This window comes from Ammospiza caudacuta, chromosome 3, assembly GCF_027887145.1.
Source record: "Ammospiza caudacuta isolate bAmmCau1 chromosome 3, bAmmCau1.pri, whole genome shotgun sequence".
NCBI lineage: Eukaryota > Metazoa > Chordata > Aves > Passeriformes > Passerellidae > Ammospiza > Ammospiza caudacuta.
Window position 1 is genome coordinate 72,352,696 of NC_080595.1, and position 12,848 is coordinate 72,365,543.

Below are 12,848 nucleotides of genomic sequence, written 5' to 3' on the forward strand. Positions count from 1 at the left end.
GCAAATGTACAAGCAGCATGATCATGTGTCTTATTTCTCCAGAAATCAACCTAAAAGTCTTGGGTGTCAAAAACAAAACCTATAATCTCCTAGCAAGTGTAAGTGCACATTTTTTTAAAGGAATAATAACTTATACCTACCTAAAATAGAAGTTGCTAGAAAGGTCCACATTTTGAAAGATTCTCAGATACCTAGCAAAATAATTCAAGTTGGAGGAAAAATTATTATTTTAACAAGACAGACTATAAGATGTCATTCAGAGGATCACAGAAAAGAAATTACACATAAATATTCATATTTTTTTCCCTATGTTCCCATCCTATCTTACTGTAATTGTTTTGACAGGTAGTTAAACTAGAATGTCAGAATATGGATTAAATAAATAAAATACCCTTTTTTAAAAGAAAACAAAACTAATATCTACTCATACACATACTCTGTTTCTTTACACAGTTGTAAAGTTGCGGTTCTATTTTCCGCTTATGCACATTACATTTTTCAGGACTTAAAAAAGAAAACTCTCAAAAATACTACACAAGAAATAAAATTTTTCCATTACTCTCAAATAAATGAACAAGAAAAGAAATATCTAGTAAAATCTGTCATAGCCTTGCAAATTCCCAGAAGAAACTATGACATTGTCTATGAATAATACAATGTCAGACACCATAAATATGTAGGTTAGGTAACATGGTCTGCTGCACCCTAAGAGGAAAGACTGAGGTCTGGGATCAATCCCACCTTAAAGTGGAAGCTTTTTTAATATTTAAAACAGGCTTGGTTCTTTACCTGACATCTATTTATCATAAATCATCACTTTTTGACTATTCACACTTCGTACAGACTGATTACAGTTTACTGATACCAGTTTCCTGCTATTTCATAGAAGCAAAGTCACCCTACCCTGATAAAAACAAAGGCTTAAACTTCTCTCTTCCTAAAAAAGTCCCTGAAAAGAAAGAAGCTGTTCAACTTACCAGTGAATCTTTTCACCACCCTTTACAACTGCAACATTCACAAGATGCTGACAGCACAGAATCATTTAATAATCTATTCAGCACCTCTTGAAGGGCACAAAAGATCTCTTCAGGTGAGATTAACATCATGCAAAAGCTACTAAATAAAGAACAGTGCCCCAAATCGTACAAACCAATATTAGCATTACATTGCCCTCGCAGGAACAATGTTTACATTTGACACTTCTGGGTGCAGATTTGCTAAACTTAGCTGTGACATGGAGATGTGGATAATAAACTCTAGATTATGACAGCTGTATTTACTCTCCAGGCTAGACGCCATGGAACTTGTAGTCTATTTTCCAAACAACAAGATAAAATGGCTTGAATGACATATTAATACAAAAAACCCATGACCAAAGTTCCCAGTTGCAATTCAACATTGTTCAGAAAATATTCAAAAAGTACACACTAATTACCAGCATTATTTACCTGGCCTCATCAGGATGACTGATTCTTACAGAGTCATTTGGAATGTAGATCATATTTGTATCTTCTATTTTATATATTGCATGACCTCCAATATCTGCCATTTTTCTTCTTTTTGTTATTAACACAATGTAATAGCCTTCTAAAAACCTGACAAAACCTGTTAAAACAGTATTACAATGCTTTTAGTGGCATATTTGTGTTTATTTGATAAAATATATTTAGCAAAACAGTATCAGGATTGTCTCAAGATTTCAAAGAATTTTTATTTGTTCCTGAATGTTATATGCACACACACACACACACACACACATATATATATATATATACGGACTCTTAAAATTCACTCCCATTAATCAATAAAATACATAGTTTTTTCTTATTTCCCTTCCCACTGTGGGTATTTTTAATACTTGGTAGCAGAGTTAGGACACTGAAAATTTGGACTATGTTTCTATCTACTTAACATACTTGTATTTGCTTTTGACAGGACTCTCATTGTTCAGAGTGAGACACACTCTATTTACTTCAGATACTAAAGGTTAATGTTCTACGGTAAGGAAGAATCCCAGACTCCAATTTTCTTTTCAGGTTCATGTACTCTCTGCTGGGGAGGGACACAGAACAGCGAAAGGAGTTGTGGGTAAAACATCTTTGTGCTCTCTCTCCTTAACTGAATTCCTGGAACTGAATTCCTTGACTAGAGCAGCATTTCCCCCAAATCAGAGCCATTCAGAGTGTCAGGGGTAGTCCTTTTTTTCGTGTTTCCTCTCTCAGACATCAACACTTGACCCTGGTGAAACACAGAAGGCTAAGAAGGTAGAACAGGTAGTGTCTGGTTTTATTGCCTATAAAAAGATGGCTTCTGAAGCCTCCACCCTCATTCCCTGCAGAGCATAGCCATGGAGTGGCTCTTTTGCATACTTCTATTATATATGATTGGGAAAAAATGTAACAAGCCTTTAAATATAACACAAATGTAGAAATTCAAATAAAAAATAGAAAGACATAAAAACCTCTGAACTCAAATGTGGTACAAATACAGTATAATATAGCAGTAATATGCTTTAATAAGTAGTAAATTACATTATTGGATGTAGCTGCTCTGATAAATTGCTGAGAGCTTGAAACTCACTCACTACTATTTACTGGTACTATAAACCAATAGATTAAATTGGGGAGGGAGGTGATGATGATGATGAAGAAGATGATGATGATGACAGGATACAAATGGACCCTCACAATTCATAGTTTTACTTGTATTTACACTCAGTTCTTTTAGCTTTGCAGTACAAAGTAAAGAAGAAGGATGAGGAGAGCACACATTTTCCTCCCTGTCACTGCTGGAGGCTGCAACGTGATCGAATGAACTGCAATCTTTTCTTCCTCCTTATTAGCCCCCCTTGGAAAAATGCTCTCACCTGCACAAAGACAGGAGGCCCTGCTGACAATAAGAAACAAACCTTCCATTTGAAGCAGGCTATTGAATTGCAGTTGTTAAATAGTAGTCACAGTTCTTCCTGTATCCTCCAGGTACTAAAATCACTTATGTGAACAGTCTCTGTCCTTTGAATTTCACCAGACATTATAGAAAGTCTGACAAGGAACTGAGCCTTTCTCCCTGGCCTGGTTCCCTCCCTTAAAAAGCAATTTCCACTTTTAAACACTACACAGTAAACCAGAACTCAATCTATCAGCACCCCCATTCTGAGTGCACTGAATGTACTGCATTTGGTTAATGAAATAACTAAAGGACAGAACAAAGCTGGTCTTTACAATTTTAGGAAAAATAGCCCTGTTCTTCTGACCTGAGCCAGGAGGCAGAAATAAACAACCAGTTGCATTCCTTCAAATTACATGTTTATACGGATATGGTCTGAATCATGTAATTTGGAAGTATATAATTCTGATAAGAGAGTCTGTTACTTCTAAAGAGTCATCTAGAAATACATATACCATATCTGTTAGCCAATACATTTGTGCAGCTACAGAACAGACACTCTCCTGTTATGAGCAGTATGTATAAACAGGCATACAATTGGGATGCAAAATTTTAACTGACTGCAACCACTTTTCAACCAAATATTTATCAAATATTTAGACAGTAAGCACTGACAGCTTGTGCAAAAAACCCAGTGCTGCAACCCTGTTACAAGCTCCTTTAGGTTTATCCATATTATGAATACTCTTAAATCAGTAAGAAACATAAACATCATCTGAGGAATTTCTGAAAAGCTGGATGCACTGATGAGTTCCAAAATGCTTCAAAGGCAAAAAGAATGAAGAATAAAGTTTGCTTAATTTGCCACTTTGGATTAGAATAGTATTTTATTATTTATTATCTAATCCACTTTGGATTAGAATAGTATTTTATTATGTTTTGATTGCAAAATTTGGAAGCATCCTTTAAAGTAATTGCATTCTCCACTTTGCAGCTTTGGCTTTAGATATCCACGTATATGTTGACTCTAATAAACCACAAAGTATTCTTGAGGGCTGTCACAGCACGTATTAACATTTATTTTAGAGACATCAGCCATCAATGTACTGACCACGGTATCAGACATTAGGCAGGAAAGTGGTGACTTTCAGATGAAGTTAGAAGTTATTAAATCCTTGAAGCAATGCTTGAGGATTATGGACAGCTGAGCAGCATTTTAAAATTCAGCTGACATACCAGTCAGTTATACTTGTTTAAACATGAAAAAGAAATCTTTAAATATGTCACTGCAAAAAGTTAACCAAACTGAAATGTTATCTTTCTGAATAGTGTGTGATAAAGTAATATAGCCTAATAAAGAATGTTGACTTTCATTTTCTTTTTAAAAAGCATTCTGTGAGATCTGGAATTCAGGAGCCAGGTTCCACATGACTTGTATTCTAAGATCAGCTGAGTTTGGTAAGATCTTCAACCAAGTTTCAAGAGTTTGGCTATTTCCTAGATCTGTCCCTTAGTGACAAAGAAAAGATTAATTACAGCACAACTTTCAGTCCTGTACTGACCACCTGTTCTCAAAAAATACACAGAAACGTACTTATCTTTGAGCACAACAGATTTCTAAATCCTCTTTAGTTTCATAAATAAATAAAATCAGGGGAGACAGAAAGATATACAACATGACGCAATAAGCCTCACCTCCCAGGAAAACAAAATCTTTTATAAAATCAATTAAAACACTCACCTACTATACCAAAAGCAGACACAGCTCGAGATAACCCAGAAGAGCCCTTCTGCCCCATCTTGGTTCTGTTCCCCAGGTCTAAACGACCCAGAAGTTCCCTCACCTCTTGTTGTGTATAAACATGCTTGAAAAGAAAAAGTCACAGAAGTCACTGTTTTGTAGCTAAATGTTATTTCATGTCAGAGAACAAAAAATTTTGCTTAACCGGTGAAATATACAATAAACCAAAGGCCTGCTCTACGTTCTTTGTTTCCTATTTCAGGGTTTCCAACAAGCAACCAGTATTATTTGAAACAATGGGACAAAAGCCAAGCAACAAAATACACAGGCACTTACCTTATCATCAATCACAACCAAATCCTTTGGTTCAGTGCGATCTATTTTCAAAACACGGTATTTGGTTTCTGCAGGATTACTTCCAACCAGAAAATACCTCTACACAAAAGAAAACCAAGAAGACAAATCAGAATATCATACAAGATAAAGCAACAAAACCCAGTGTAACTTAAGACATCAGCACTGCCGTTTACATTCTGCCTAGACTAAATCCACTACTACTAACATCAAATATGCAATATTCCACATGGACTATTAATAAACTGTTTTAGACACCAGTATCTTAGGAGGTATATTTGTATACAAGCAACCTCTACAACTTAAAAGACCTCTTTCTCTCCTTTTTACAAACAGGAAAAAAAATTAAAATCAAAGGTTAAACCCTGTTTAGAGAAGATAAACTGTAACTTAAACCAGGTACTGTCGAACCCCACCCTCCCCCAGCCATTACTGTGTTTTCACTTGCTCTGTAACATTTAGCAGAAGCTTATACATGAGTTTTTCAATTTTCATGATCTAAAACTTCTGTTGCAATATTGTACTCCTTTGCTATTTCTATCAACTAGTCTTTTCTGATCCATACTAACACTGCCAAATTGTAAGTACTTCAGTAATGCAAGTTTTCTTCTATATTTATATTTGCTATTATATTCTTCTCCACAATGTTATTCCACAAAAATAGATTTTTCTGGTTGATAATTCTACTGTTTAAAAATAATAGCTGCAATTCACATTTAAAATATGAAAGAATAAACACAGATAAACATATAGTATGTCCATTTTTTTGGTAAGGAATTTAAACTATAAATTAATTTCTACATTTAGAGGAATTAACAATAAGCACAGGTTGCAGGACTGACTTGCTAAAAGAAGCTCTCATTTTTTCTAATTCATTTAATCAGTGTGGTGCTATCACAGCAAGGTGGAACTCGTTAATAATGCTCAACCTAGTAGGAAAGCATGGCAAATTCACGTGTATCTATGCAGTCAGCCTTTAACAGTCACATGGACTTAAGATGTGGGAAAAGAAATCAATAATCATATTCATATAAATCTCACCATTTCATAATTTATACCAATTAGACATTAAGAAACATCTTTACTGTCAAAATATTTAAGTTGAAAAAAGAACTTAAAGACCTCTTCAGTTTCCTTGAATTCACGAAAGGATATAGACATACAGTAAGCTCTAAACAGGAAAAAAATTACTTAACTTTAAAAGTCATAAAAGGAAACACCACCAGCTTCTAGCTCCACCTTGTACAATGCCATTACTGTGGTAACTGAGTGGTAAATTTTGCTGTTTACTCCTGAATGACAGTAAGGAGGCCCCCCAAATTCATATACCATCACAATACTCCCTCACTGAAGCCTTCGAGGCAGCACTTTGGCACAGGAAAGTGTTTCCTATAGGGTTTTTTTCAGGACTGATGTCCTGCAGTGCACAGCCCAGCCTCCCCAGTCTCTGCAGGGGATCCCTTCGTGCCAAGCTCTTGCTTCCCAGCAGAGAAATGACAAGGACAGTGCATGGCACCAAATGGTACAGCTCTTCTGCTGCTATCACCCACCATCAGCAAGAAACACCAAACCACCAAGACACACACTTGCTTTGACCATGCCATTATACCATCTTTTTCATATGGAGCAAAGGTGAATGGGCAGAGGGAAATATATTCATTTGTAATACTCAGATGAGAAGTTAGTATGCATTTCAGGAGTGCAGCTTCTTTATTTGCAGAAAACTGTTAGTTAATTAAAGGTAAACAATTTTAAGTATTCCATAATACTGCAGTACAGCACAGTGATGTCCCACTATGTCCAGCTCACTAAATGAGTGCAATTTCTTCCCAAAGTGACACCTGTGGTTACCAACAAGTAATACTGAATATAAATAGAAGAGCAAAACTCTAAGATGCTGTCCTAATGGCAGTTTGGACCATAGAGCACATTTAAAATTGGGACACACACGACCCACGGGGAGGGGGAGAGAGAGAGTGAGAGAGATGGATATAGAGTTGCAAATGCTATTTCTAAGGAAGTTCAGCTGGATACTTCTCCATTATCATTTTAATTAACTAATAAAACAAAGAAGTGCTATGAGGAATGCATTACTCACATCACCTTGGCAGCTGCAATAGAGGGCTGTGCACAGCTACAGGGCCAGCATTAGGTGCTGCTGCTGCTGCTGCTTAGAAAATCTTAGATTACACGAGGAGTAATTGTACCTGCAGATCATGGAAGTAACTACCATAATGAATGGTACTTAACAGGCTCTCTGAAGTCATTTAAAGACTAATTTAAGGGGTTTAAGCTGGAGAGCCAGACTGTGTAATGTATTAAACAAGGTCACTTGAGAGCAGCATCAAACCTGAGCATCAATGGACTCAGATTTCTCATTGCCTGCCTTACTTCATCTTTGGCAAATGGGCATGTTACCCACTGCATGTCAGAGGATATTCTTGTGGAAGTAATAAAGGAAACATCTGCAATAACTTTGAATATGGGTTAGTGTTTAAAACTAGGAAGCCAAAATTAGATCTCTGCTTGGGAAGTTTTCAGGACTGGCTAACAACCCCAGAATTACTTGAAAAACAGCCTGATATGCCCACTCATATTCAACCTTCAAGATCTGAAAGAAAAACAAAGATCGTATGAAAACTAATGATGCAAAAAATACACAAAAAAGACATCTCAGCATTAGCTGTTTCTGCTACCTAATTTATGCATCTAATGAATAAATCAGTCTATCTTACTGGATGACACAGAGCTCAAATAAAACTGTATCAGTGATATGTGCTGCAATTATATTTCCTATCACATGAATACTAGGAAATCATAAAGAAAAATACCAAATCAACACAACACTGAGCATGTAACAACAAATAAATTTCTATGGCTGTAATATAATTGTAAAATTAATCAAAGCTAAAATGTGCTGAAGTGTTTACAACTCTTTTGATTAACAGAAATTGTTACAATAAAAAAAAGAGCAAAAGCTATGGAAACCTTTCTGGAGTACTTATCCTCATTACTTCATTCTGTTTATTACTAAGTTGAACTGAATAATTTGAAGCATTTCCCAAGTGTCTCAAACAATTCCACTCCACAGCACAGCCAGTGCATTTAGATAAAAAGGCAACCTTGACCAACAAAGTACTTTTTCCAGAGAACAGAAGTGCAGCAGAAACTGCCAGCTCCCTCACCCTGCTCTGGCCAGATCCCTCCAACCACACCTGAGGTGACCCATGCTGCTTCCAGGTTTACTGTGCCCCTGGCCTTTGCTGAAATTTGTTAACAAGCACACTTTACCAACTATGGCAACGCACCAGGCAGCTACAAGAGCTGGACTGCAGCTTAATTTATTGCACAATTATCACTAAGCAACCACAAGATAGAACAGCATTAGTCATTTCCACCTGGGACTGAGTTTTAACCAAAGCAATCTAATTGAAAGGCTTTACACCATCTTTTATCAATCTTTTGATTCAGCCAAAGCAAGCAAAACAGCTTCTTCTAAAAGAAGCTTTTGTTGGTTTTTAATGGCAGGGTAATAGTTCTGAAATCAAACATTCTGCTTACTTATTTTTTTTTTTTCTGTAAGATTACTTCTTTGAAATCTGAGTCTATAACTATGATTTACTTCTTTGTATAGACTAATTATGACTAAGAAATGCTAGCACAGCAAAAAACTTTTTCAATCCTCAGTTAAAAAGCTACAAAGACCTTAATCCACAGAGGGAAAAAGTGCAAAAATACACTACAAGTTGAAAAATAGGCAGGGCACTAATACAGTCAATTTTCAAATCTTCATAGAGCATTAAGAAAACAGTTATGATTTTAGACAAAAAGCTTGCAAATGATAGCTATTGAGACCATGGATGTGTCCAAAAACACAAAGCCCAGAGAGAAGCAGGTTCACCATGCCATCTTCCAGATCCCTACACAGCTGCTCTCTCACTCCCCCTCCTCAACAGGACAGGCACAGAAGATAAGATGGAAAAGGTGATGGGCCAGGACAGAAAGATGGCCCCTAACATTTACCATTACAGGCAAAACAAACTTGACCTGGGGAGAAGGTACCTAATTTACTGACAGTTAAAATAGAATCATAGTATAATTACACCTCAATGTAAAAACTCCACTCTGCTCCTTCTTTCTACAGGACCTAGAGTAATTCTGGAAGTGTCTGTCTTTCATCTCTCGTAGAAACTGGCAGAATGACACGAAGAAAGGAAGACATGATAAGGCACAAAGAGTGGTACCTGGAAAAGCAAAGCCATCTGCTTCCCTTAATCTGTTGAAACTCTTCAAAAGAAGATCCTTCAACAGGAGAAATTTTAAGAACACATGTTGCCAAGCACCACTCCCTGATCATGTAGGAATGAGTACCCATTCTGCATTGTACAAGCCACAGAACTCCATGAATCCCTTTTGTGCCAAGGCAACCAAAGCTTTTTGCTTCCAAACATGACTTTTCTCTTGCTACTCCATTGAAGGATTCCTCCAGATTCTCCCTTCTAATTCTAAATTAAATCTATTAATTATCTATCTATACATTTTTCTTTAGCCAAATACCTATTTGCTCTTTAGCATCTCTTCTGCTGGAATGCTTTCAGGAAAATAAGTAACTGGATGCCTTTCCAGCACACACTTCAATAGACTAAAGAAGTCTTGCTGTCCCTTTACTCCTCTCAAGACATTGCTAGTGTGAATGTCACCTCACTGGACCATCAATGGACCTATACATGAATGAATTCTTGTTTCTTAGATGAAAATGGACTGTAAATCTGTACAATATACCATACAAGATTTTATTCTAGAGATACATTAGTATTTTTCATTAATGACCATATCACAAATAACCACATCTCTCTTTTTCAGAGCTGTAGTTCAGCAGCAGCTGAACCCTCTTGCTCCTTCAGATAAAACACCCAGATCCTTCTTCTCCTCTACTGCTTCTGAATTGATAAACTCTCAGTAAACTTTCATTAGTGTGTAATCTACTGTAAGGTGCATGAACTTTTATAGTACACCATCATACTTCAAATTATTCCTTTTATCTACTCCTGAGGATCATCACCATAATTTCTTGCTTTATTGTGCTCTGATTATCCTAATTATTTACAATACCTTAAAAGACTAATCTGATCTGGTCCCTGTTTTGAGCTAATAACATTAATGAAAATGCTTAAGTACATCAGTCCTAAAAACATTACTTGAAAAAAAAATCATCCCTATCAGATGATTCCTCATTCACTCCACACTAATTTATCTACTAATTTCTCTTCTAAGTTTCTTCCTTCCACAGCAGAGATTTTCCTTGTGGCACTGCATCTCAATAGAGGATTTGATTTAAATACATAAGGTTATCTAATTTTTAGATTAAAATGTGCAATACAACCAGGTTAATCTGACAGCATCTTCCTAAGTCTAGGCTGTGTTTTATGTCATTTGCCTGAATTTGCAATTACTTTCCTATATGCAGGACTTCAGAATGGATTAAATATTCCATTTGTCATTTTCCAGTCACAGCACTACCCTTGACATGAGCAACTTGAAAATATTCAGAGTAATTTCACTGGTTAGTATATTTATTTTTACCTCAACACTGACTGATCCCTTCTTCATAACCTTATTCTTGTTACTCACTTTCTCTTCACCCCTTGTCCAGTACATTCATATTCAAAGTAAATTTCTACTTTAAAAGAGGATAATATTTATTTAGTTTTTAGGGCCATAACAAGCTCAGTTTTGGTAATAAAAATCTGTAACAGAATGTGCCTATTTTTATTCATCCTTTCTTACATTAAAATAAATACCTTTTTTTTCCCATAAAATCATTACCTTTAAATACACCAATTTGTGATCATTTATCCACAAGCCTCCCATCCAGAAAGGTGGATTCATACCAAAACCAAATCTGTATGTGTATCTCTCTCCTGTTGCTCTAGTTATCATATGACACCCAGAACAACACAGAACAAAAGAAATAAAACCCATGTTGCCAGAACTTAGGCAGCCATTTGTAGGTACATCGTTCACATCAAGTGGGATGCATTCACTTTTGAACTTTAGTTTTGCTCTGCCTGAAAACATATCCTTCAAAATACCCTTCAAAACCTGTGGTGTTCTCATCACTGCTATCTGCCCTGTTCATAAATGTTCTCAGAGCCCACATACATCTGTAGATCAAGTTTCCCTATTTTATAGCCATAAATCCAGCAGTATGGCAAGACAGTTAAGTGTCAAGATAGAAAGTGACTTCTTGAGTTGCCCAAAATTCCTCCTCTCATCCCAATTCCATGCTCTGCTCTGCCACATCACCATCACTCCTGGAACGCCAATACAGGGGAATAGGAGAGTCAGCTGAAAGGAGCTGTCTTCTGCTAGTGAAACTGTTCCAGAGAGAGCACATTTCACAGCCACCTCCAGATAGAAAATTATGATAGCTAATGGTTGCCCAGAAGGTTGTTCACTACTTTCAACATTTTTTGAATGTGTCAGATACCCATCTATATAAATCAGTGCACTTCATAATTCAGTAAAAATTCTATAGGTTTTTCTGTGAAATCATATTCCATATTGAAGTTTCTCCAAATTGACCACAGTCTAACTTCAACATTAAATATGCAACCCCTGGAGTTTTTAATACAAAAATCTTTATACTGTTACTATTAGAATAAAAAACATCTAAAATAAAACAAATGCCCATAGTTTTCTCTGGTGAATAAAGGGCAGAAATACCTACAGGTAATTATGCCAGTCACTTTACTTAATAAGCTTGTGCAAGTCATTTGGATATTGTGGAGATGAAGACTGTAAAAGAACCTGACTAGAATAAAATACTATTAATTAAGCCTCATAATACCCTGAAAGATAGGCAAGTGATATGACTTTATAGAGACAACACAAATTGTCTTGTTCAATGTCACATTGCCTCAGGGGAAGGATAATTTCATTGAACTAACCTACAGCTTTCAGGTGGGCTTCATCTGGGGAAAACACAAAAGTTCCATTTTCTCCTGAAGAGGAGAGGAAAATGTCTTTTGTTTTTTATTAGTCATAGAGCTCAAATATCTTTAGTGCCCTCTGGTGTGCATTTCAGTGATCAATATTGGTATAAAAGAAAAGATAATTGGCATTGATCTGAATAAAACCTTCAGTTCATTTTTCTGACTACTTCTAAACAAGCTTTCAACTTCCTAGGACAAGCAGGAGCTCCAGTTAACACCTCCATGGCATTTATTGACCCAAAGCATCAGCTGGAAAGGTAGGTTTCAGCAACTACCCTAAATATAAACATTAATAGAAAATATAGAATTTTGCTCTCTGTTAATTCAATTGACACCATGAATTCAGTTCTCCTCACCTCTTGCAGTCTCTCATTTGACTCCAACAACCCCACCAGAGAAGAGCCTATCCTCTTTGACTTCACTAATACTATTGTATTTTTATCTAAAAAGAAACCCAAATAAAGAAACCCTCTGTAAACCATTTCCACTTTTTCCACTTCCTAATCCATTTCATCTCTTCCTTTAACACGGGGATTTTACAGGAATAAGCTCAATGACCAGAATAAAAATCATTGTTTCTCCCACTGCTGACAACTTAAATAATTCCTTCTTTGCACCAGAAATCTTAGGATATAGTCTCATGTTAGCCTGTATCTGACACAACTCCAAATCCCATATGCTGGATCTAGCAAGTCTATGGCCTTAGGGAAACCAGAAAAGCACCTGAAACAGGAGAAAGCTGTTCATTCTTATTTTTGGATGATGCTTATGCTGTACAAGTGACTGTCACAGCTGGCAACTCCATGACTGTGAGATCTTATGCAAAGGAGATGGCATGAGGGACACCTTGGGGAGAAGTTTGTCAGCAGCAC

The 12,848-nt window shown here is 36.3% G+C and overlaps 1 protein-coding gene across 1 annotated transcript in view; it reads right to left on the bottom strand.

Annotated features, from left to right (window-relative positions):
* The window catches only part of FIG4 (FIG4 phosphoinositide 5-phosphatase), a 48,947-nt gene that overhangs the window by 33,596 nt on the left and 2,503 nt on the right, over nt 1-12,848 (bottom strand). The window contains exons 2-5 of the mRNA XM_058801915.1: nt 4,964-5,062; nt 4,628-4,751; nt 1,449-1,605; nt 141-191 (exon numbers count right to left, since the gene is read on the bottom strand). Coding sequence (XP_058657898.1) covers nt 141-191; nt 1,449-1,605; nt 4,628-4,751; nt 4,964-5,062 — 431 coding nt within the window. The remainder of the gene's footprint in view (nt 1-140; nt 192-1,448; nt 1,606-4,627; nt 4,752-4,963; nt 5,063-12,848) is intronic.